The sequence below is a fragment of the Simochromis diagramma genome, unplaced genomic scaffold (genome assembly GCF_900408965.1).
Source record: "Simochromis diagramma unplaced genomic scaffold, fSimDia1.1 OVJJ01000085.1, whole genome shotgun sequence".
Lineage (NCBI taxonomy): Eukaryota > Metazoa > Chordata > Actinopteri > Cichliformes > Cichlidae > Simochromis > Simochromis diagramma.
In genome coordinates this window covers 301,076-328,149 of record NW_024387315.1, presented here as the reverse complement: position 1 = coordinate 328,149, position 27,074 = coordinate 301,076, and the positions used below count along the sequence as shown (strand labels likewise).

General features: G+C 41.7%; 1 protein-coding gene across 2 annotated transcripts; it reads right to left on the bottom strand.

Annotated features, from left to right (window-relative positions):
* Positions 1 to 252: 252 nt before the first annotated feature.
* Positions 253 to 26,178, bottom strand: vps35 (VPS35 retromer complex component). Of its 2 annotated transcripts, XM_040005125.1 has the most exons (18): positions 26,046 to 26,178; positions 25,121 to 25,219; positions 24,627 to 24,723; positions 23,727 to 23,850; positions 22,579 to 22,761; positions 18,673 to 18,892; positions 17,703 to 17,786; positions 17,242 to 17,351; positions 16,631 to 16,727; positions 15,186 to 15,334; positions 13,393 to 13,600; positions 11,699 to 11,854; positions 9,799 to 9,921; positions 9,529 to 9,708; positions 8,354 to 8,593; positions 7,864 to 8,007; positions 1,346 to 1,532; positions 253 to 851 (listed from the first exon to the last, which is right to left on the bottom strand). In XM_040005125.1, exons 1-17 carry the CDS (start codon positions 26,046 to 26,048, stop codon positions 1,353 to 1,355), a joined length of 2,397 nt encoding a protein of 798 aa, XP_039861059.1. In that variant the 5' UTR covers positions 26,049 to 26,178; the 3' UTR covers positions 253 to 851; positions 1,346 to 1,352. The 2 variants fall into 2 exon arrangements, with proteins under 2 accessions (XP_039861059.1, XP_039861058.1); XM_040005124.1 differs by having other exon boundaries at positions 253 to 1,532.
* Positions 26,179 to 27,074: the final 896 nt, after the last annotated feature.

The following is a 27,074-nucleotide window of genomic DNA, read 5'->3' as shown; positions in this document are numbered from 1 at the left end:
ACAGTCCTCCTCAAGTTCCCAGGGGCCAAGCTTGAAGGATAAAGAAAGCTCGCATGGTGAGGGGGGGTTAAATATAGATAGACTTATATGTTTATATGTCTATCTTAATGCAATTGTTACTGATATTATTCCATTTCAAACGTTGAATCAAAGTTTGACCCACAACCAAATAATCCTTCAGCAACATACAACAGCACAGCAGAGTCTAATCACACTCAGGAAATACTGTGTGTAAAATAAGTAACGTTCAAGTACTGTTAATGTCAATTTTATTTCAGAGACAATGATCATTTCTACTTAATCTGTATTTTTATTTATCTGATTTACAAGTGCATTTAAACACATATTTAAAAGCAAAAAAGTAACAGTTCAATGCCGACTCCAACAAATCAACATTGATAAGCAAGAAAGAGAAATCAATAAATGTTGTGGAAAACGACACAAAGCTTCTGCACCTTTGTACACTGACAAGTCGGCCAACATACAATCCTGAGGAACTGCTGCACCTCCTTAACATGTTCATCCAAAAGGACATGGTTGTTATCAAAAAATATCATGGGGAAGAACAAAAAACAGAGTGTAATTAGTGAGATCCATAGAGAGTGAACTAAACACTGGCCCTCTGATGCCAAGCACACTAAAGCATGCAAACACACCACAGTTTTGACCAGGTCAATCCAGTGGTGAGAAGTCCTGACTTCAAATGAGACACTATAAGGAGCCTAAAGAGAGAATGACGAGCACGATGTGGCAAAAAGAAGAACGCTGAAGTGTGACGGCCAAAGATCGCACGGTCATCTGGTCTTCAGTTTGGTTTGGCACAATCTGTTTAAAGTTGCCACAAAGCCAACCTAAAGAACAGCAGAGTTATTGATTATTCATGTTCAGGAAACCAGGCCGTATGCAAACCCGCTGCAAGACAACTACAACTTTGAGATTTTCTGTAGTTTTTATACACTTGGCTATTACATTCGCTTCTCAATATGGACAGATATCAACAACTGAAGGCATGATGACACAGTTAGCAAGTCCTCCATCAACATTAACATAGTGCAGGATACAGACAAACTGGTTAATTGTGGCCTTATAAAGGAATGGTAAATAAAAGACTTGCACACTAAAGTTACGTGCAGCATTGCTTTACACATGCAAGGATGGATAGCAAGGAGGAATGATGAAGAGACATCAACAACTAAATGAAGGACCGAAAGGAGTTCTTTCAGCTCTTAATGTTTATTTCTATTCCTGGCCTTTAACACAACTTCTTTATTCGTGTGATAGTGTGCGGTCGTCTACTCTTAATATAGTGGAACATCTAAAAGGGACTTTATATTTTCCAACCTACATTAGCTTTAAAGGACCAGGCCCTCGTAGGCAGGGCCCTCAGATTCAGGGGATTCCCTCTGCAGACGAAGATGCTCCAGTGTATTGTGGAAGTGTTTGTTGATCTGCTCCGTCTCTTCACTAGCTTCCAGGTTGGGAAGGTCTTCCCTGATCTTTTGGATCAGCTGGTTTAACACCTGGACTGTCACCTGGATGGGAGGAAGAGGAGGAACAGCACAAGGGTTCCTGTTTACATTCTAATATTATTGGGTGGACAACATTCACTCATACCAAAGTATTCATGTACATGCTCTGTGGGTCAGTTGGAATAGATAAGAGCAACTGTTCAAATCCAAACAACAATCTGAGTTTTACACAAAGGCGACTGTAAAAAAGTGACACATTTTCAATTTGATGGCTAAGCCTCACTCCAGCTCCGACATGGATGCCAGGGTTGGTCACGGAAACAATCCCACCAAACACTAATAAAAACGGGCCTGGTCCGAGGAGGGAAGAGGCTACACAGGGAGGAGGGCTCAAGGAGTCCTGACAACCAATCAACAGCCACTATATATATGCCATTTTTTAAGTGTCCATCCATCCATCTTGTTCCGCTTATCTGGGGTCGGGTCGCGGGGGCAGCAGCCTAAGTAGAGAAGCCCAGAGCTCCCTCTCCCCAGCCACCTCCTCCAGCTTGTCCAGGGGAACACCAAGGCGTTCCCAGGCCAGCTGAGAGATATAGTCTCTCCAGCGTGTCCTGGGTCTGCCCCGGGGCCTCCTCCTGGTGGGACATGCCCGGAACACCTCACCCAGGAGGCGTCCTTGTCAGATGCCTGAGTTACCTTAACTGGCTCTTTACATTTTTAAAAAAAAATTTTTTGTGACCACTGAAATTAAAGTTGGGGCTTGCTTCACATTTAAGTAAATAACTTTAAAAATAACTGCCCAGATTCAAGATGCTGTTAAGAATGTGGCAGAAGTTCATTTTCAAAATCATATACAAACCTGTGCGAACCAACCTGAGTCTAAAAAGCACATCTACACATCCTGGCTTCACAAGAAGCTCTTCCTCAGCAGACTAGCCAAAGCGCTTCAAGGTCACCTCACAAAGCACCTTTTTGAGTGTAGCACAAGGATTCAATACACTCATTAAGACAACAGGTCATTCTTCAGCACAGTGAAACATGACCATAAAGGGAAAGGGGAAAAAACGAAGGAGAGAAGTGCTCGATCACCCACAGTGCCACAAATAAGGTGGTGCGACAGGTGACGTTAGGGCTGTGCGATATGACCAAAACCTCATCTCCTGATATAAAAATTCTATCGTCCGATAACGATATAAATCACAAACATTTAACATTTTATGTAAATTCTGTGAATCTCGGGCAGCTCGACTTGCGTGAAGTGTTTCCAGCTGCGCGTCGTGTAGCTGGAGTCGAGTGTTGTAACCGATGCATGAAACGATACATTTTTAGACATAAGTTGTAACGGCGCCGTTTTCTTTGTGAGTATTTATTACACGGCGTGCTGCGGGGAAAAGCCTGCTCTAACGTTTGAGTCTAAGGTTTATTTTTTAGCACCTGGCGGCTCTTTTCTGCTTCTCATCGGTAAACACTGCATACTCGTTCACGTTATTCAGTTTATTTTGAAGTCTCAACAGGATCTTGAGCTTTATTGTGAAAGGTTTATGTGGAACAAGCGGACACGCGATGGTTTTACCGTCGTTCTTGCTAACGACAACGCATAAAAACAGGCGCTTGTCCGTCTGTAGTGGTGTTATATATAAAATATAAGAGAAAGAGAGAACTTTAAGGAATTCATACAGCCACTACAGTGATATCAGAACAATGAAAAATATTGCTGTAAACAGTTTATTTTGCGACACCACGAAACAAACAATAGACGTTTTTATATCGTTATATCGAACAGCCCTAGGCAGAGATGGGCTGTAATCTGATTACTTTTTTCAAGTAACGAGTAAAGTAAGGGATTACTATTGCAAAAACGGTAATTAGATTACCGTTACTTTCCTGTAGGAACGCTGCGTTACTGCGTTACTAAAACCGTGATTTTTTGCGAGAATGTCTCACGACAGTGACGTAAGCGAGTGCGCCGTTCGTGACAACAGCTGTGTGCAGATCAACAATGGATCATATATCGATTGTGGGAGAGAGTATGAGCTGCAGCGTTTAAAGCGTGGAAGTACTGACCTTACTTTGAGTTTGATTCCATAAAAAGTGACAAAAACATTAGTGTCCGCTGTGCGTGGGAAGAAAACTTCTTTTTACAGCGAAAAAAAACCCCTAAACTTCCAAACAAGCACCGAGTAGCTACGACGTAATGGGAAACTCACAGAGAAACTCGCGGATTCTTCCACTGACCGTGGCACACCTGCACCAGGGTAACCCTCCGCCTACCCCACTCCTGCTTTACAGGTGAAAATAGAGCAACAGGACCGCTGAGTCTTTGGCTTTATTTATTTTCTGCTGTGTTTTACTTGCATCTATTTGAAAGACTGAGTGTAAACACACAAAATATTTTATTTTATGTGCTGGAATGTGCAGAAAATAGGTTTAAATGTTAAACTAATTTCTTCCAGTCAGAGAATGGTGCAGATAATTACATTTTTGCTTGATGCATAAAGTTAAAAGATTAAAACTAATAAAACAAGTTAAAAAAAGATACTTTTCCATTTGATTACATTTTGTATGATGGATTATGCAGAAAAAGTAGAATTGGGCTGAAAGATCTATCGCTTTATCACCTATTCAGGTTGTAAATCGTGTTTTTAAAAAGTAACTAAGTAACTAAGTAATTAATTACTTTTGAAAATAAGTAATCAGTAAAGTAAACTTGACCAACACTGGCCCTAGGTGATGTGACATCAAACTCCATGACAGGGGGTGTGTGGCCAGCATGAAAACAACTGTAGTCAGGATCTAATATTAAGTGACACAATGCCACCTAGTGGCAACAGATAACCAGCAGTAGATGATAATCATCATCCCATGCAAATAACATTTCAGTTGGTGGATCCGTGCATGATATGCATTAGGGTGACTTGTAGTAAGTAGGTAATTTCCATCACCACCTAGTCGGCAAAGGTAGTATATTCAGTGGGTAAATAATAACACCAATCAACATCCCAGACCGGATAACTGCTCACCCACACCACGCCCAAGCCGTAGTTCAACTTGACAACGGTACAGGGAGTGCAGAATTATTAGGCAAGTTGTATTTTTGAGGAATAATTTTATTATTGAACAACAACCATGTTCTCAATGAACCCAAAAAACTCATTAATATCAAAGCTGAATGTTTTTGGAAGTAGTTTTTAGTTTGTTTTTAGTTTTAGCTATTTTAGGGGGATATCTGTGTGTGCAGGTGACTATTACTGTGCATAATTATTAGGCAACTTAACAAAAAACAAATATATACCCATTTCAATTATTTATTTTTACCAGTGAAACCAATATAACATCTCCACATTCACAAATATACATTTCTGACATTCAAAAACAAAACAAAAACAAATCAGCGACCAATATAGCCACCTTTCTTTGCAAGGACACTCAAAAGCCTGCCATCCATGGATTCTGTCAGTGTTTTGATCTGTTCACCATCAACATTGCGTGCAGCAGCAACCACAGCCTCCCAGACACTGTTCAGAGAGGTGTACTGTTTTCCCTCCTTGTAAATCTCACATTTGATGATGGACCACAGGTTCTCAATGGGGTTCAGATCAGGTGAACAAGGAGGCCATGTCATTAGTTTTTCTTCTTTTATACCCTTTCTTGCCAGCCACGCTGTGGAGTACTTGGACGCATGTGATGGAGCATTGTCCTGCATGAAAATCATGTTTTTCTTGAAGGATGCAGACTTCTTCCTGTACCACTGCTTGAAGAAGGTGTCTTCCAGAAACTGGGAGTAGGACTGGGAGTTGAGCTTGACTCCATCCTCAACCCGAAAAGGCCCCACAAGCTCATCTTTGATGATACCAGCCCAAACCAGTACTCCACCTCCACCTTGCTGGCGTCTGAGTGGGACTGGAGCTCTCTGCCCTTTACCAATCCAGCCACGGGCCCATCCATCTGGCCCATCAAGACTCACTCTCATTTCATCAGTCCATAAAACCTTAGAAAAACCAGTCTTGAGATATTTCTTGGCCCAGTCTTGACGTTTCAGCTTGTGTGTCTTGTTCAGTGGTGGTCGTCTTTCAGCCTTTCTTACCTTGGCCATGTCTCTGAGTATTGCACACCTTGTGCTTTTGGGCACTCCAGTGATGTTGCAGCTCTGAAATATGGCCAAACTGGTGGCAAGTGGCATCTTGGCAGCTGCACGCTTGACTTTTCTCAGTTCATGGGCAGTTATTTTGCGCCTTGGTTTTTCCACACGCTTCTTGCGACCCTGTTGACTATTTTGAATGAAACGCTTGATTGTTCGATGATCACGCTTCAGAAGCTTTGCAATTTTGAGACTGCTGCATCCCTCTGCAAGATATCTCACTATTTTTGACTTTTCTGAGCCTGTCAAGTCCTTCTTTTGACCCATTTTGCCAAAGGAAAGGACGTTGCCTAATAATTATGCACACCTGATATAGGGTGTTGATGTCATTAGACCACACCCCTTCTCATTACAGAGATGCACATCACCTAATATGCTTAATTGGTAGTAGGCTTTCGAGCCTATACAGCTTGGAGTAAGACAACATGCATGAAGAGGATGATGTGGACAAAATACTCATTTGCCTAATAATTCTGCACTCCCTGTATGCTTGGACATGCAACAGGGCGCACAAGCCCTCCTACTGCTGTTTGCAGCTTTGTAAGACAATAGAGAATTAGGTCTATAAGCTTCTGGATAATTACACTGTTTTAGTAATTTTGATTATTAAAATCTACGGTTGTTGTGCACAGAGCGAACATTATTAAACCGTATCATTGTCCAAACATTTATAGACCTAACCAATGTTCCCTCTAATGTTTCACGTGTCTGAGCGAACACACAAACTGAGCGTCCCTTGGACCACTGTGAGCAACAGCAGACGTGTGCACTGTGGTCACGCCAGCATCCAATCCATCCAAGCTACATGTTTATTAAAATAATCAAATTACAGCATTTATGTTAGACTACTTTAAATTAACTGCTTTAGCCCACTTACAACGAAAATGTTAAAAAATCTAGTCATTGACCTGTGCAGCATGTTAACACTATTGGAAGGAAAAATAACTTGAACTCCAATTTTGAAAACAACTTTTTTTTAATGAATTTGTTTTTATAAAGCTCTGACTTGTATTCTGAGTCTGTGGTCTGGGAGAGAGTCTGTAACTCTGTCTGCAAAATACAGTAAATAATGACCAATGCTGGGCAATTAATTATATAGTTACTTCTTCAAAAAAGTAACTGAGTTAAGTTTTTGCAGCAGTTTACCTAAAATGCAGCCAAGGCGTTTTTTTTTTGTTTTTTTTACATAAACATTTCAAACTATTTACAGAACAATCAGCTGTTCTGCATCAAATCTGATGCCACACAAATTATTTGTGCCACTCCAAAACATAATTTCTGTCCACTATGAGATGAAGGAGAACAACAGCCTGATACCTGCAGGCCTGACAGCAGCAGATGTATCACTGCTGTAACACCTGTAACACTCAGCAGGCGCCTCATTGTTCTGACACACACAACAACACTACTGACTACACTACACACTAACTACACACTAACTACACAAGATTTGTGCTAAACGTTGCAAATCTCTCACATCTCAAACACGCCGTCACTCCTAAAACTTCCTCCTTCCTAAACAACTAGATGCCATGTTGCCATATCATTCTTTGATTGGTCCACATGGTACATTTTTCCACCAATAGGAAAGGGTGGGGTTTTTGCTCACAGGCTTTTGAGCGTTTTCCTTATAAAACGCCGTTTTTACCGTTTCTTCCCGCAGTAAATATAAACAACGACAGTATTCAGGAAGAAAACCAAACATTACAAATATTTTTATCATAACTCTGGTTTTACGCGGCCGATCAACACAATTTAAAAACTGGTATAAAGTCCACACTTTTCCCGTCAGTTGTTCCGTCTGTCCTGCTCACATCTCCAATGGTTGTACACGTTGTCATTAACGTGGCTTCACTCCACATCAGCCGCTTTGCTAAAACACCGGTGTCAGCACATAAGGACGCTGTCAGAGCCTGTCGACGTTGATTAGCTGCGTATATACGAATGTGAATCGCATCATTGGCTGGACTATGGGATACGGTGGCATCGTTCTAACCCCATACAGGAGCAGCCAGCCACTCACTGACTAAACTGTTAAAGTATTAATTTTAATTTCAATTCAGGTTAGATTTTTTTTTTGTGCGCAACGCAGATTTTCTGTGCGCAGAGACGCGCCAGCAGTGCTTAGCGGGAACACTGGACCTAACTGTTAATCAACACTTTAACTTGAGTGGTTGGTTTGAGGCAAATGAAGAAATTATTCTCTCTGGCAAAATGACCAGTTACTGGTTAGCACAAACATTTTTTTTGTCTTACCGCATCGTTTTCCCTCTCATAGAAGCAGACGTATCTGTTGAGGATTTCAATGAAAAGCTGAACTTGCAGTGATGGATCCATGCACTGGTTGGCAATCTTCAAGGCTTTCTTTAGACACTCCATCACCCGCTTACCATCACGGATCTAAATGTGTAAAATGAGCAGGGAGCATTTAGAGATGTGCAAAAAGACTAAAGTGCACAATAGCATTAACAGCATTATATAGTGTGTTAAAGCGCACTGTGTCCCGTAAAACTGAACTTGCTGATCCTTCCATCTATTTGATTCCATAACTAATCTTTTGGGGTTTAATACAGTGACTGTTTAGCCTTCTTCCTCCTCTAGAACAAAGTCCTACACGACACACTGATGATTCCATTTAAATGTCAGTTTTTAGAACGTCACTCATCTGCATGCACATGATTTTACTATAACCATCTTCAACAACTTTATGTTAGTGTGTGGGGAAAAAAGCCTAATTCCAACACACCTCTTCACCATTTTTGTCAGTGCTGCGACCTGACCAGAAGAGATGGGCACAGATGCTGACAGCTCTGCACTGGTCAGGCTTCTTCAGCAGCTTGGACGCAGCCAGTGCACACTGAGTCCTCAGGGGCTCGTGGTTTTCCTCGCTGAAGCATCGCATTCGCTCAAAAGTGCCAATAATCAAGGTGATGGCTGCCAGCTGAGCTTTGGAGTCACTGATCTCATCCTCATAGAGAGAGAATGCCTAATATGGACAAAGTATGGAGAACCAAGAGAAGAGATGAAAAGGTTGAGGGGATGGAACAACACCACCCAATGACAGAAAGAGGACTGTAGCGGTCTAATGGTTTTAAAATACAACAAAATAAAGTTATGTTTTTGGTTATACACTCAAAAGTTTTAGAGCACCCCAATTTTTCCAATTATTTATTGAAGTTCAAGTCGTTCAAGTTCAGTGAATAGCTTCAAATGGTACAAGGGTAAGTGGTGAACTGCCAGAGGTTAAAGAAAGGTAAGGTTAGCCAAAACTGAAAAATTCTGCACATTTGAGAATTATCCAAAAGGCCTTTTCCAGGGAACAGAACATGGGTTCAACATTTAAAACTATTCTGCAGCAATTTCAAAGAAAGTCAGTGAGTACAGTTTCCTTCACCATCAAAGGCACTCAGGACAGAACAGCATTCTGCAGGCCCATGCAATAGCCTCTGGTATATGACTAGCTGGTCAGGGGTTCATCCTACAGCAAGATAATGACCCAAAACACAAGTCACAGTCTCCAGACTTAAACCGCATCAAGCTGGTTTGGGATGAACTGGACAGAAGAGTGAAAGCAAAGCAACTACCAGTGCCTCATTTATGGGAACTTCTGCAACAGATATGGGAAGAACTTCTGAACAATATTTGATTTCTATTGTAGAAAGAGTGCCACGGGTGTTTTCAGACACCAAAGGTGGCTACTTTGGGTCAAAGGGTTAGAATACATTTTGGTCTCTAAATTGATTCAATGATTTCTTTTTTCAGTCCAACTGCTTTCATTTCAGAGTGCAATGAGACATTAAACTGCAGAATTTTCAATAAAAAACTGGAAAAACTCAGGTATCTAAAACTTTGACGGGTAGTGTGTACACATGTATGTATATAAACTATTTAAAGGCATGACAATATTATCAAACATTCTACCTGTGACATGAACTCATACGCTACAGTCTCGTGGTTTTCAAAGCCAATCTCCCCTGCAGCCAGCGCCCCCTGCAGGAAGAGTCGAAGAGGCAGCTCGGCGAGCTCAGCCTTAATGAGTGCACTGATTGTCTGGTGGGCAAAAGAAAAAATCTTCTGGCACTTCTTTTCCCATTTGTCATCCTAAGAGGAAAAGAAATTGGTATGATTTCATAACAGGACATAAAAGAAAATGCATTATGTGCTTTGTGATGAAAAATAACATTTGCTCACGGTTGAGGAGTTTTCCTTGTATCGAAAGGCTAGCTGGTAGGCAGCAAACACAAGGGGAGGCAATGTGTAACGAATCCTTTGGTTTCCACCAGCTCCAAAGTGTTTGCGTGCTGTATTAAGAATCTGAAGCAAACAAGAACAAAGTTAAGTGAAAACCACTGGTCTCAGCAAAAACACTCACAGAAGTACAAACTGCTGGAATTTTCCCAAGAACTAGATAAGGTGGGGACAAAGGAAGCACTGCAGCACTATTCTCAGAATCTCTAGCAGCAACTTAAAGGACACCACCTGCAGGACTCTAATGCATAATGTGCACAATTAAGACTCTTCGGGTTCGTCTCAAATGCTTGAAAAGAAGACAACTGGACTTCTACAACTTCAGATACATTTCCACGAGGCTTCTTTAATTCTGAAAACAAAAGGTGGAGTGAAGAAGAATAAGAATCCTTTATTGTCATTATGTCTTCACACACATAACATTACATTCACATATACACACAATCAAGAATAGAAACAACAGGTAAGATATTATGTGGAGATCCAGGAAGATGACGTCCACACTGCCTGGACCTCCACCAACGCACAATGACCTCCTCGGTCTTGCTGGTGTTCGGGTGTTGGATCTCCTCTCTACAGTGAGTCTCATCATTGTTCCAATATTAGACCCAAACAATATCAAACAAAACTTAAATACTTCAACATAAAACTAGTAAAACAAAAATAAATACAGCTTCACGACTGTGTTAGTGAACAGTTTTGAGCAAATACAGTGAATAACGTCGGGCTGAGCACACCGCTCTGTGGCAACCAGTGCACCCAGCTCCTCATTCTCACCACTGGAGTAAGGGCGACGTAGCCGCTGAGGCAAGTGCACCCGGTTAATTTAAACCTTGGATTGGTTCCTGAGAGTTATTGATCCACTATTAATCATGCGAGTCATCACATGATCCAAAAAACATTCTTAGGTCATCACTGGGTGTTAAGGGTGAAACCGGTGTAGGACACTGTCACCCCACCATCAGTGGAGCTACTGAGGTCACCTGAAGTGGCTGGAAGGATGTCAGACTGCACAGTAAGTGGCTGATACTTCGTGTCATAGGCTACGCCTCTATTCAATGAAGATGGTTCACAGTGGACACAGATGATCTAATTTTAGCAAACCACCTGTCTTCTTGGTCCAAAATGTGAACATTGGAATCCTGAGTGACCTTTAGATGTAGAGATACACGTGAGTGTGCAGCTGATTTCATTTAGGTCCAGTTGGGAGAACCACTAATCTAAGATGGTTTTTTGTTTGTTTTTTTAAACACACATGACTCTTCCTCTTCTTTCCTTTCTGCTTCAGAAGATACATTTCTGCCTGACGTTGCAGGATCCTGATGACTCCACGCTCGTCTTCCAGAGCAGGGCTCGCAAAATCGCTTGCCCGACGTCCTGGAGCTAGCAATATCTCCGGTCGGGTGAACAAAATCTATCTCAGCCCCGCCCGTCGGGCTATATGATAACCCGACGGGCGGGGCGATTTTGCGAGCCCTGCAGAGGGTCTGGTAAGTCAAAGCGTAGGCTTCTGGGAGTCTGTGTCGGCTTCCTGTAAACTTCAATGTTGAGGCTTACAGCCTCCTTAACGAGCAAAGCACAGTCCAGGAATGGTAACCCTGATATCCTCCCTGGTAAATCAGTGAATGTCACCCGCATACCTGAACCTGTGGCTCAGTGCCGTCCCTCTCAGCCCCTTCCTCCATGATAAGCTTAGCTACAGTGGGGGACACAGAGGAGCCCATGGCACGTTGTTGGCCTTGCCTGTACAAATGTCTAGTTGCCTTGTTTTCAAGCACTCAAGACTACCACAACCTTGATGACTGAGAACGTAGAAAGACACAATGTTAACGCAAACACCTACAAGATACTGCTGATCAGGATCTTCAGAATGGAGCAGATGGATGAAACGACCCACAAGGCTCTGCTCCTCTGCAAAGTCCTCTGGGTCTGGATCATCAGTCGGTTGGTCTGGCTGGTCCTGTATCAGTGTGGACACCAAGTTCAAGATGGCGTCCACCTAGAGGAACAAAGGGTACAACATTAAACCGATACTATTTACAAACTGTGTAACCAGGTTAGATGTCTGCACAAAAACCTTGAAGAATACTTTCACATGAAACTACTAAAACAAAAATGAAAAAACAGCGACTTTTATACAGATTTCTCACTAATCTAAGCAAATATGACAAGTTGTATCACAAAGTACAGATGATACTTCAGCCATACATAACCAGCGTGCATTCAGCAAGAGACTGTGACTGTGGTCAAACAGCCTACATACGTTTTCTGTTAACATCACTTTTTCATCTGTCGGTGAGGGCTTCTCTACGTTGACTGTAGTTTGGGGTTTTTGTCAACTTTTACAAGCCTATTTGCAAAGTTGTTGGGAAACTATATAAATGTGTCTGCAAAAAGTTGGTTCTGTTCATCTGGACGTAGCGTTTTGTAGGAGAAACGTTTCGTCATCATCAGGTGACGTCTTCAGTCTCAGCTGACTGCAGGTTTCAATCTTATAAACAGAACATTTGCATAATGACTGAAACCAGCCCACTGAAGGAACAATGGGCTGGGAGGTCAGTTCCTTCATCATAATTATGCAAATTCTCATGACCACTGATCAATGGCCATGAGTACCATTCACAGAGAGTTGGGGAATGGCTGCAATCACAGCATGTAAGATGGTGACAGATGTACCCAAAGGCCCCCTCCTTGATTCAGAGATGGTCTTTCCCTTTTCACGTAAATGGTCTCCTTGACTCGGCCCTCAAACCAGCGTTCCTCCCTGTCCAGGATGTTACATCCTCATCATTGAAAGACTGTCCACTGGCCTGTAGGTGTAAATAGCCTGCAGAGTCCTGGCCTGACGAGGTGGCTCTTCTGTGTTGTGCCATCCTCTTAGCCAGAGGTTGTTTGGTTTCCCCGATGTATAAATCCTGCCAATCCTCCTGCACTTACCAGCGTACACTATGTTACTCTGTTTGTGTCGGGGACCCGATCCTTGGGGTGGACCAAGTTTTGGTGCAGTGTGTTTTGGTGTTTAAAAACCACAGAGACGCGGTGTGTTCGTTCGCCATCTTACAATGCTGTGATTGCAGCCATTCCCCAACTCTCTGTGAATGGGACTCATGGCCATTGATCAGTGGTCTTTGGTCAGTGATTGTTGATCAATGGTCATGAGAATTTGCATAATTAAGATTAAGGAACTGACCTCTCAGCCCATTGTTCCTTCAGTGGGCTGGTTTCAGTCATTATGCAAATGTCCTGTTTATAGGGTTGAAACCTGCAGTCAGCTGAGACTGAAGACGTCACCTGATGATGACGAAACGTTTCTCCCACAAAACGCTACGTCCAGATGAACAGAACCAACTTTTGGAGATTTACGTTCCTGGATGATTGAGATGCATCAAGACGATATTTAAATGTGTAAAAAATTAATTACAAAAACTGTATCTATGAAAACCACACATCCTTTCTTATGTAAAATGTTGCTAGGGGGGTGTTTTGTCTGATGCTCTGTCAGTTTAAATACAAATCTACAGCTGTTAGATTAATAACCTGCTCTTGTGCCAGAATGGTGGTGTTGTAGTCCAATGTGTTGCTCAGCACATAGCAACTCATGTTCTTGCGGGACTCATAGTCGAAGTATTCAAAGAGTGGTGGGAAGTGTTTGAGCTGCAGGACCATCAGCACATCATTGTAGGTATCCACCGGGATCTTCAACAGCCTGGTAAGTTCCTTTGACACCGCACTGCTGGTTGCTATGCTAGAGGAGGGAGAAGAAAGGAGACTGAAAATGTTTTTCCCTGCAGGATTAAAAGAAGCCGACTCAGGTTTACAGTTCCAAGGGACAAAAAAACCCTCATACCTTCAGGGGGGATCAGTATGCGCTCAAAGATCAAGTTTGTGGAAATGATTAAAGTTGAGAAACTGAGTGAGGACACACATAAAAGTAAGCATATGCTTAGAGATGTTTCTGCTGACATGCTGTGTTTGTTCTTCTCCAAACATCTTTGCTCTCATCTGTCTAAAGGACTTTGTTCAGTTGCAACTTTGCAAAATGAAGTCACACTCTCAAACTCTTTTTAGAGAGAAGACATTTTGTTTGGAAAATGGCAACATTTCCAAATCAGGCATACTTGTAACCTCTGTTTTGCACTTTGACCTTTAACATGCTTACTGAGGCCTCCAGAGTCAGGGAGGCTCTTGGGTCGATTTTGTGGGACAACACGCTCTTGGACGGGGCTGTCTTGGATGTTTTCCATTTGTGAATAATCTTTCTCACTGCACAGAGTTCAGATTGATTGGAAATGGTCTTCTAGCCTGACCCAGATTAAAGGGCTGCTTCCCTCAGATCACTGCTGATGTTGTTCCTGCTTTGCAACACCAGTGTTGCAGTTGTTTCTCAAGAAAGCAATGTATTACTCATTACTTCAAAGTAATCCAGTACTTTGCCTAATTAATTACAGTAACTGTTACATTGCTTTTGACTCTAGGCTGCAGTCCCACATCAACACAAATCTATACTAATGAGGACACATTTGATCTTTCTCCTAGATTTCAGCTATTTAACACAAAGCAAAGTTGAAAACCGACCAAAGGGCCAAACAAATTGGTGACTCTACATTAGAAACACGAACAGGTAGAAATGCAGCCTGACTGCTACCTGCTGAAGGGTCTGCTGGTCTGCGGTCGGCACAACATTAAAAAAATCACGTCGACTTCTTTGCTAGCTTAGTGTTAGCATGCCACATATGTAATGTGATTATTGTAACATGGTACTTCAGAGTGCGTTAACACACAGCTGACTCACTACTGACACACCTACAAACAACCAGAGGGGCTCACATTTAACTGATGATCAGTCAACCAAGCACCATTTTTAATTCAGTTTTATTTAAAAATGACATATCACAACAAAAGTTGCCTCAGGGCGCTTTCTATTGTAAGGTAAAAATCTTAAAAGAATACAGTGCATGTGATAATCAGGACCTGGCGGCTACTTAATGCCCATGGAAGCAGGAAGCCTGGACTGTACCGCTTCACTGACTTACCATCTTGTTAAATAAATAATGACACTGTATAATATGTCATGTGCTTTTGTGCATCTGACGGTGTATTTGCCAAATGTTAAGATGATTATTATGTCCTGAGATGTAAAACCTTTCATCTGCACAACTCATGAAAGCAACCAAGTTTCTAGTTTCCTCAATAATACTAATAACACATCTCAATATGCAAATTTATGTTATAAGAATGAATGCATTCTGCAGCTTTTATTAAACACAGCTCTATGATTTCATGACATCACACGGCTCACTCAGGAGTTCATCAGGGGGCCAGAGACTTACTGTTCCAGGTTGAGCTTGTTGAAGATCTCCACAGTACTCTCCAGGACTTTGTCTACATAATCTACACGTTCAGGGTAGCATTTCATGGCCAAATTGATGAGAGAGACCTGAAGCGATACAATATCCTCTGATGGCATGTCCTGGCGAGACTGAAAGAGTAGACAACAGAAGGGAGCAGTAGTCCCATTGTTAGTTACACTTACTCTAGTGCTCTACCTAGTTTGAGAGGCTCCGCCTTTGACTCTACTGTTGTCCTGTAACAAATAAATTATGATTGCTAGTTTCCTAAGATCCTAATATGATATACCATCTCTGTTAGACTTTAAATGTGGCTCCATAATAATATTATGTGCTTTTAATGTGCTCACACTCGTATGGTTAAGGATAGCTCTCTCCCAAAAACCTTTTGCATTCAATAAAGTAACTCTGTCATCTACTTTGGTCAAACTAGGGCAAATACAATGTTTTGTCTATATTGTGATACACTCTAGATATAGCATGACAGGTCTTGCGCCCCAGCTCCCCCGGCACCGCGGGTGAGTTGCAGCTTAAGCCTCTGTGAAGTCAGGTTTTTTATGTCAATATCAGCATGTGTGGTATCCACTGAACCTCCAAATCTCAGCTAAAAGCTCATATAAACCATTTCTACGACCAGCAAACACAGCGAAAACAACAAACAATTAAAACATCTGTTACATAATTTTGTAAAATGTGCCTAAACAAACATGGAAGCCACGAACTCACTCGACTTCACATAACCAAGCCAATGGCACATTGTCTGAAAGCAGAGATCTTCCTACACTGCAAGTGTCGAACACCACAAATATACTGCATGTTAAACAGTAACATGCAATCAGACTCACATGTGCCGTTTTCCCCGTTTCTCTGGCGGACAGCTGTTGTAGTTCGTATCACAGCTGCTGGTTAATTTAAACTTTTCTTTGGTGTGTGGGGAGATGTTCACACGCGCAGTTTAAAACATTCGTAATTTTGCAGGGGATGACTTTTCAGCTGGCGGAATACATTTGTGGTACTGCTACCTTTTGCAGCAACAGTTTTATGTCATATTTTGCAAATTACTGCATTTTGTTCGACATCCTCCTTGGAAATCCAAATGACAGCAAGTCTGCAACTCCCACTATCGCCATATTTTTCCCTATCTGATAGTATATAAACACTCTCGCTCAGCGCAATGTGCCAAAAATGTGCCGCAGAAAATGTTCCGATTGGGATGGGGGGGGGATAAATGATGCATTCTCTGCGTGTGGGAGAAAACCAAAAACTTACAGTGAATTACGTGCAGACAGCTTAATATTTCCTCAGCAACCTATACTCGATGGTTATGATAAAGGCATTTTAATCATCATACATGGAAAAACTCGCGATACATCAAGTATATATTGCCTACCCCTATGTCAAACCTTGTTGAATTTAAGGAAACGTACCTGAATTACAGTGGCCACCTGCTGAGAGAAGATGTCAAACAGTTTGATTTCAGCAGGGATCCCTGGGCCATCTTCTCGATGAGCAAACAGAGCAAGTCTGAAACACAAATCAGAAGCTGGCTTAATAACATCTCCATAAACAGTAAGTCCTTGAGCTCAGCTGTGCATCAGGGTTTTAAAAGGTTTGTACTGTTCACTGCTGAACAAGCATTATTATGAGCAAATCATCATTAGTTTAAACAGGAAGAACAAAATGCTGGAAACCTCATGTTGCAGTTAAAGGTTTAAGCTTGGGGACCAGAGTAAAAAACATGCTTATGGAGCAGCACAGTGGTGAAGGTTAGCACTGGCTAGAAGCTTCTGGTTAGCTCCCTGTGCCAATTTCCTCCGACAACCTAACAAGACATAAGTGTTGGGTTGAATGAGAACTCTAAATTGACTATGATTAAGATACAAATATTTAAATACAAACTAATGTTTTTAAAATGTATAGAATAAAGTAATATATGGCTAACTGTAACTGGTACTGTCAGTCAACCAGTCTCAAAAAGCACTAAATTGCAGTTTGCTCACTGGGTAGCTCTGCTACACTCCAGCAAATAAAACCATACCTGTCAATGAGGGCGATGATGATGTTCTTGACATTTACGTGTTGATGTAGCTCAGCACAGGAACGCAGGAAAGGATTCAGTGTTTGAAGGTGGAACTCGTCTGGGAAAACCTTCGGAGACGAGATTATGTTAGTTAAGGCCTGAATGACTGACTGCACGTCATATATTTGAAACAACCAGGATGACTGAAATAAAGGCCATTTGAATGTGAATTTTTCAAATAATGTTGGCTTATTGGGGAACACGGCGGGTGGAACAAATCTGCTTACATGTGACCAATCCCCCATTTGTTTTCCTTTAACATGGTACAGTGTTTGTTTGTTTTTAGTAACAGTGCATGATTTCTGGTCATCCCTACTATTCCCTAAACCCAGTGTTATAAACTAAGGTACAAACAGCAAGTAAAGTCCGGTCTGCTGGATTAGTTGTAAATGAGACTCGAGAATTTTCACATAAGGTACCTGAATGATGCATTCCATAAGATATTCCTGAGCCAGTGAATCCCTGCAGTTCACAACCTGCTCCAGGACTCCAGGAAGAACAATCTGTGGAGAGAAAAAGGCACGAGAAAAATGGTTTGACTGAACAAATTATCATAAATACAACAACAGTATGTATGTAAGTATGTACGATATAAATACATGTCAAATGCAGCAAACACGACGCTGAAACATTACAATTCAATGTCAAAAGAATCATCAATGCTCAAGGATACGACATTGTGCTGTACTTGTTTCTGGAGTATCATTACTTCCAAAGTGCTATCCTGCTTTGTGAAAACTCAAAGTGAGGAGTGGGGTTTGCAGCTGTGAAAGACCAAAAACATACACGTTTCATCCAAAAGCATCCTGGAATGGATAAAAGGATAATACGGGATGACCACTTTGACACTAAACACAGACGTCCAGCATAGTTTAATCAGATGTGCATAATAACACTGAATCTTTGTATTGCTTTTGGGCCACACATGTGTTAGCCTCCTCTACCACCCCCCACAGTGGTGATGCTATCGCTCACAGGAGGCCAATAGGACGATCACTCACTGGAGCACATAACTCAGCCCTAATGCGTGTGTCAAACCATTACCACACAATAAAGCCACAACAGTGGCCATAGTTTATTTTGGTGAAAATAAAGCAATGTGTAGTCATATATTATATCACATCTCTGGGACTTCCAGTACATGCAGAAAAGACACAGGAAGTCAGGTAATGTCAACATAACGTTACTTGAGTTGATAACAACCCTATCACTATAACATAAGTAAACACAGATAATCAAACATCACTCGCACATTTCTGAAAGTCGTGATCAGTGTTGAACACACCAGAGAACCAGCAGCTCTCCTCTTTCTAAGATGACAGCAACAAATCGATTTCTGTGCTGAGACCAGTCCCCACTGCACAGATCAGCAAAAACACAAAGACACACCTGTTTGTATTTCTCCACATTGACACCCTCCAGTTGGCTGAGCCGAACTAGATTGGTGCCCACCAGAATCCTCAGTTCTTGTCGCTCCTTTTCTCTCTTCTCTCGGTCTCGGCTGTGACCCTGATGCTGCATTCGAACCCACAACTTGTTCATCTCCGCAAAGTTTAGAAGGACAAAGTCGATGGAGTCATTGATGTCACCGGTCATCTCCTCTGTTCCCCTGTGGAGTAAAAGCTGCAGTTTAACAAGAGGGATGCAGAAGATTGCAGGACTAGAGTTCTCCTTCCCCTCTGGTGATTTCTAAATTTCCAGTATCAACTATTAAAACACCAATATAACACCATGAACAGTGACGCGTTTTTTAATCCAAACAGTGGACTTAATAATTTATTATATGAAAAATCCTGCTTAATATCCCTGAATAGAAAAGTCCAGTGCAGAGGGAGTGTCCCTGATTTTCACAGATCACATCTACATTACATCACCTAAATGTTAATAAATTCTATTTAGTCTCTTTCATCTTTGTACTCATACCCAAATATTAAGAAAAGATCACGTGTGTTCTTTGGAGATTTGTGTTGGCATGTGGGGCTGCAGCCTTAGTCCCACACGCCTCGTAATGATTGGTCTTTACTAGAGTTGGTACGATACCACTTTATGTCCAATACCGATATCATAAATTTGGATATCAGCCGATACAGATATGAATCCGATAGTTTTTTAATCAATAAAACTGATTTTCTAATATCTTGCTGCATTTTGTATAAGTTTACACTCAAGTTTAAATAAACAACAACACTAAAGCTATTCTGTTATATTGTATGTAAAAAATACACTGCAACCAAAATATTTCATAGTTCAGTAAAACTGATCAATCTAATAAACTTAAACCTGCACCATCCTCCCTGTTCTGGTGTTTTAAAGAGTACTTAGCAGAAATATTAAGCAACCTAACTAATAGGGCTGCAAACTCCCAGCAAAAAAAAAAAAAAAATAGGGAACCACCCCTCACCCTCCACCTCATGATGCTTAATCGACGTAATCAACTTTAATTTGATGCAGTGTGGAAAAAAAAAATCCACAGAAATCAATTATTTTTCAAGAAATATTAAATAGGATTCAACATCTTTCTTCAACAGAACTGCAGACTGCACAGATGGTACCTTCCCAAAGGAAAAAGTACTATAGCTTACTAGGGTGTATTAGACTTAACAGTTACTATATACAGTAATGGACTTCTATACATTTTACATCAGGTGAAAACTTTGGGTGTAAGATTCAGATAATTATTTATTAAAAGCTGGACATTTTAAATGAGAATAAGAAAGAAAAGTATGTCTTTGTGCCCCCTTTTCCCTGTTCATGCCCTATCGGCCCCCCTGGCTAAACTTTGCTAGATCCGCCCCTGCACAGTTACAGCCGTCAGCTGTAGAAAAAGATCCTGGTGTAGAAAGTAATATTAAATACAATCTAACAACAGCTGATCAAGCTTAAACGTGCTGCTGTTGTTCAGCCGCTGGTTTCCTCTTTCTGGTGCAAAGTGGGCCAAAAACAAACAAGAGAAAAGCCGATCAGCTGATCATTGATCAGTTTCATGATTGAAGTAGCAGCAGGAGAGAGAGAGAGGCAGTCGCTCCATATATCGTTTGTTAAGCTTAACGTGGGAATGCTTTACAAACATTCAGGGATGAACTTACACACTTGCTTTACTTCTCTCTGGGATCACTCTGTCAGAGATGAAATGCTGGTTTGGTAGCGAGGCTACAAATACACACAGCCGCTCTATCACGTGACCATACTGCTCCGACGTGCTACAGTTATGAGCCGAGTTACGCGGTGTCGCAAGTTTTCTGAGGTGCTTTTGTGATATTTAATGGATCGGGTTACATTTTTTATTTCTCTCCGATATCCAATCCAGTAATTTAGGTCAGTAAACAGAGTAACCTGAAAGCAATGTAAAAAGCAGCATAACGAATGTCTTTCTCCAGGGAGAAATTAAGTAATGTAATGCATTACTTTTAAGAAAGGCGTTCTGTGTAATAATGTTTTTTACTTTACTTTTTTGGAGTAATGACCTGATCACAACAAGAGGAGAGACACCTCCAAAACCCATAAACATCTGGCCACTCAGCATGTAAATAATTTGCATGAATGTCTTTCATATGCTGCTTAGGATGGTGGTGACTCTCAAAGTGATATCGATAATAGAATCAGAATCACCAAATTCTTATCAATTCCCATCCCTGCTTACAATAATGACCACAGTGTAAGCATGTATACGTGTCTCTATGTACCCTATGGGGCAATCTGAATGAAGGAACATCATCACACATACAGAGATAATTAACATCTATATGTTTTAAAAAGCCATTATTATAAAGTACCTTTGATCTTCAGAGTCATCTTCCTCCTGTGAGTCTGACGTTACCTTCTCTGTTCGGTTCACTTGTCATGATCATTATGTCACTTATACATAACCCCAACTACTAGAAATTTCTTCACCACTAAATATGGAATAAAGATTCTGAAAAAGCGTTGCAGGCCTGGTTAAAATAACTTCACAGATCTATCATGACTTCTAATAGGAAGTGCCTTATAACATTACCAATGTATTAAACAGCTGGGGTACCCAACAAAATACTAGCATTAAAAAAAAATACAGCAGACATACAAAGATGTGGCTCCTTCCTGATTTCCTACTTGTTTTTATACGTTTGTCATTCTTAAATGTTTCAAATTATCAAACAAATGTTAATATTAGAGAAAGATAACACAAGTAAACACAAACCTACAAGGCTCTGTGTGAAGGTTGCAAACTTTCTGCAGACTCAATCGCTATAGACCTCCAAAATTCAAATGGCCTTCAGACTGGCTCAAGAACAGTGCGTAGAGAGCTTCATGTAATGGGTTTCTATGCCCAAGCCTTACATCACTATGCAAAGCATCAGATGCAGGGGGGATTAAGGTGTGGGGGGGTGAAATTCAGGAGCTGGGCCTGGCCCCTTAGTTCTAGTGAATGGTTCTTACTTAGTTCTTACTCCTTCAGTATACCAAGACATTTTGGACAATTTTATACTCCCAACTTGTGGGGAGATTGTGGCTCAAGAGTTGGGAGTTCGCCTTGTAATCGGATGGTTGCCGGTTCGAGCCCCAGTCACAGTCTCGGTCGTTGTGTTCTTGGGCAAGACGCTTCACCCGTTGCCTACTGGTGGTGGTCAGAGGGCCCGGTGGCGCCAGTGTCCGGCAGCCACGCCTCTGTCAGTGCGCCCCAGGGTGGCTGTGGCTACAATGCAGCTGCCATCACCAGTGTGTGAATGGGTGGATGGCTGGTTGTGTAACGCGCTTTGGGGTCCTTAGGGACTAGTAAAGCGCTGTACAAATACAGGCCATTTACCATTTACTTTGTGGGAACAGTTGGCCCCTTCCTGTTCCAACATGACTGCACACCAGTGCAAAAAGCAAGGTCCATAAAGACATGGAGGAGCAAATATGGTGCATAAGAATTTGACTGCCCTGCACAGAGTCCTGACCTTAACCTGATAGATTGTCTTTGGGATGAGTTCGAGCAGAGACTGTGAACCAGGCCTTATTCGTGTCTGACCTCACAAATGCCATTCTGTAAGAATGGTTAAAAAGTCCATAGAACACTCCTAAATTTTGTGGAAAGCCTTCCAAGAATAGTCAAAGCTTTTATATACAGCTGCAAACTCTATGGATTAAGAATGGGATGTCATTGAAGTTCATATGAATGTAAAGGCAGACAGGCAAATAGTATAGTGTAGCAAAGAGATTGCAACATCGGTTGCAAACACTCCTTTGTAATTGAAATATTGGAAAGGAAAAAAACCCCACAACTACTGTGATAGTTGTGGGTGCACACAGAGGGGAAAAGCTCAGCTTACTTACTCTGACTGCTCTCCATCATCTGGTAGTATGTTGCGAGTACACTGCAACAAGTAATTTCTGAGGAAGAGGCCCCTGAGTGGGTGCTGGACACCACGGCACATCTCAACAAGGTCCTTCAGAATGTCCTTGCGAGACTGCGGGAAGGACCGAACATATACCACACCCACTGTAATTAGCAGATAACTGGGGAGACGGGAGGAAACAAAAGACTTCATTAGACAGACGTCTCCACAACTTCAGAGAATAAAGTTATTATAAACAGACAACAGTCTCACAAGGTCACAAATGTGGATTCATCACATTTCACCTACACCAATGCGACTACTCACAAATGTGTAAAAGTAACTTTTGCACATTTACTGGCGACCACCACTGCTAACCCTCACTCTCCTAGTAGAGACACTTATGTTATCAATTTGCAATTTCTATGTCGCCTTGTTCAAGTTATCACATTCACAAGATTTTGAGAGGATTTTCATGAAACTTAATTCTGACCACGAGGTCAAAATCACCAGGAATGAAACTCGTCCGAGACTCATAGCAGAGTCAGCTATGGTATCAATGTGAAGCTCCTACGTGACCTCATTCTCCAGTTATCGCATTCACAAACTTAGATGTTCGCGCTGTCCGCCCACGCACCTACTCACCTGCCATGCTGACAACAACAGTCCCATCAGCCTCTTACGGCCGAGGGGTAAAAATCCACACATCACAACCAGAATCCATATTAACATTACATCAACAGATCGAAATATTTAATTCTGAAACACTGCCTCTGCATCCAAATGTCTAAATATTTGGACACAGATACACAAGGACCAGCCCACATTTGCTTGTGTATGGTCTGAGCTATATCCACAAATGCAGGTAGAAACCTGGGACAGGGGCCTAGAGTTGAAATAATATCACCATAATAAAATAGCCCTAGGAGGAAAATATCAGTTCAAACAAAAAGCAGATAACATGGAGACATTGGCCTTACCGATGCACATTTGCAACCTTTTCAGACCAAACACGTGTTTTTTAGCACTTAATTTGTATGGCTGAAATGTTAATGTCGCCTCTCTACTGGGTAAAAGGAAGACAGCGCTGAACTGACGCCACTAATGCTCCACATTTGACAGAAGTTCAGGTTGGTTGATACTCACAGTCTGGGGATGATGTTGCCCGCATACTGGACCAGCTCATACAGATCTGCCACCTTACGTCCCTTGGCAAACTCGTCGGTCAGATAAACCTCTAAGTAGTGGAGTTCATCAGAGATGGCCATATCTGCAGACAGTGTTAGGGACCAATGCACACACGCCACAAAGCATACACATTCAACAATACAGTTCCTTGCAGCATGTTTATAATGTAGTGGCTTCACTTTCAATCTGCACACAGTGTGTTCAGGCGCAATACTGTCAGGCCACCTAAGCATTAAGTGTTCTTTCAATTTTACATTACGGCTCTATAAGCCTACAGTTTACACCAAGTCCTACTCCAACAAATCCTCAAAGGAAGCATCAGTAGAACTAAAAACGGGGATGAATTAAATGAGTGCAGTAGTTCTGCCTTTTTTCCAACAGTTGTTCAACTAAGACTATTTTGGATGAGATCTCCAATGGCAACCTGGTCAGAGTGTTTGACTTTAGAAGGCAGCCAGCTCTGCACTTTCAAACATCAGTTTGCACTGCCTTCATTCAGCTCTCATTTATTAAACAAGATATTGTTGTAATGCAAGCATACCGTCCATGCTGTTTCAACTTCTGGCCCAGTGTCTGAAGTTTTCTCCCCAAATCAATGTGACCATGCAGTAAAATACTAGGCAGCGCTTATTCTCCTTGTCCTTTTCAAGTGAATATCTCCCGCCTGCTTGCTGCTTCATTTGCCTTCAAATATGATTAACATTAACATGAAGGCAAATGAATGACAATATGACAACCCCACCTCAAACATCATAAAGTTATAAACTGTGACATGTAACGACTGGCTAGTAGCATCTGTTATACAGTCAGCCTGTTTAGATGAGACATAAATGTCTAATCAGCACATGTAAAGGATACAGAGCTCGTAGTAGCTCTTTGGAGAAAGCATGGAGGTCCTTAGTTCACCCAACATGTTGGAGGCATGCTTCAAGGCGTCCATCAACTTGTTTTTGTCCTGCAGGCCACAAATACATTACATATCACATCCAAAACACATTCGTGATTCAAGAAACACTTCATGTATAACACGCTGAACAGCCTGAACGGACCTTGAATTCATCTTTGAGACATCATTATGAAAAGGAAAATGCCCCTCATTTACTTACATCAATAAAATTTAGTTCATCCTTTTTCCCCACAGTGTAAGAAATATGATTACTGCACAGTCTCTTTAAATATCATAACAGAATTTTGAGGTTATATTAGCCATCTCTATTGATTATTCATATTATTGTAGTATTCCTTTTAATCAAAAAGGCCATAAAAGTCCAGGAGTATCCTTAGGAAGAACCAGTGGTTTAAAAAGCACATCACAATCAAGATGATAGTCCTATAAACTGAAATGCTCCTACCAGGCATCGCTTCATCTGGAACGACTGGACCTTGACAGCTTGCACAGCTTCATCCAGAAGCTTCTCCTGTTCATCCTGGGGTGACTGCTGTGTTGCTGGCTGCAACAGAGGATGGAAATACAAGTTATAGCACTCCTTGATTGATCTAGCAGGATTTTCTTCATGCAACACAGCATAAAAAGCAAGAACTCAGGTTTGACTTGTCTGATGGTCTATAACGCCAGAAAAGAGAAAGGAAAAAACGGAGCAGTCTGAGGAGTTCAGCAGACTCCCGAGTTGTTGTTTCCATGTCTAAATCCAAAACACATCGAGTCAGATTTGTTTGCATGTTTGAAGTCACGACGGCTGTATCTACTAATGAGGTTTAATGGCAGGATCGTCCGTGAATTGAAGAAAAAAGTTTTACAGAAACGACTGAATGTCCATCAGACCAAACGAAGCTGCTACAGGTGTTTGAGCTCACCTGCACAATCTCACACGACATGCTTCCGTGTGTATGTTCCGTGTTCGGTTACTCTAAGTCGGAGGCAACATTTAGATGCTTATATTAAAATATGACACAGCAAAGCGAAAGACGACGCTAACAAAAACCTAACTGTACAGTCTTATTTAATTTGCGTCAGAAATGTTGATGTGTACCGCAGCCTTTGTTTGCAAATATCATACTGTATAGAGGAGCACGATGAGTGTTTCAAAGACAAACAAATGTTGCATCTAGTTGCTCGATAGCTTCAGTCGGCTGCTAGTTAGCTTAGCTAGCTGCTGTCAAACGCCGAGCTAGGCCAAAGGACCATTCACGCAGCTGACTTTAGATCAAATCACGTTACACAGTCAAAATGAGTTTTTCCAGCGGTCAAAACTTCACACAGGCAAATTTCGGAATGCACAACGTTGCACTAAAGTCGGTATTCGGTAAAGTGCTTACCATGGTTATGGGACGTGTTTCAGCTCAGTCGGGAAGGCTGGCCTGTCATGTGACCCACAAGAACGGGCTGACGGTCTGCACTCAGTTAGCGTCACGTCAGATCACAGGCGTGGCCGTTTCTCCACCACTCTCACTACGTCTCACTTCCCCACGAAAGGGCTTGGGGCTACATTAAGGAAAATATATTATTGATCATTTCGAGAAAAGAGGTTGAAATGTGGAGATCACAGTTGTTGTTTCAAGAAAAATACCACGCCTCCTATGCCCTCTACAAAATGCCTTGTGTAAACGAGTTAGTTAAACAAATTGATCAGTCTTCTTACCACCGTGTCTTGTGATATAACATACATCCTCTTTCGTTATTATTGCAACACTATGAAAACACCTCAGTATACATAAAACTGTATTATGGAGAGTTGGGACAGTTGCTAGTGGCAACACTGAAGACCAAGTTGAGATTCTTCTGCGACTCTTCAGGAAGACCACATCACAAGTTCAACATACAGTTTTTGAAAGACAGCAAGCAAGCAAAAGAGTTCAACTGTGAAGTCAGGAACAGATTTGAGGTGCTGGGGGATCTGGTCGAAGAGACAATAGAGAAGCCCTGGACAGAAATACAGAAGACCTGGAAGGCCGTTTACACCAAAGTCCTGGGGAAGAAGAAGAGGGAGCAGAAAGATGGGATGACAAAAGAGACATGGGAGAAGATAGAGAAGAGAAAGGAGGTGAAGCAAAAAATTAACAGATGTCAAGTGAACCGAGAAGTGAAGAAGAGCGCCAGACGGGACAAAAGACAATTTGTGCACAGTATGACAAAAGAGGCAGAAACAGCAGCCAAGCAGAACAACATGAGGTGAGTGTATGAGATCACCCAGACCTTGTCAGGAAAAAGTTTCAACTCAAGTAAGCCAGTCAAGGACAAGAATGGGAAAACAATCACAAGTGACAAGAAACAAAGAAGAAGATGGGTTCAGTGTTCAATGTTTAATGGTAACTTTATTGTCCCCAATGGGAAATTTGCAGTATGTC

Coding starts and splice junctions, on each gene's coding strand:
- vps35 (XM_040005124.1), bottom strand. Junction 8,008..8,353: donor CTGACAAAAATGGTGAAGAG/GTGTGTTGGAAT, acceptor TTACACATTTAG/ATCCGTGATGGTAAGCGGGT. Junction 1,533..7,863: donor ATGAGAGGGAAAACGATGCG/GTAAGACAAAAA, acceptor CCTCCCATCCAG/GTGACAGTCCAGGTGTTAAA.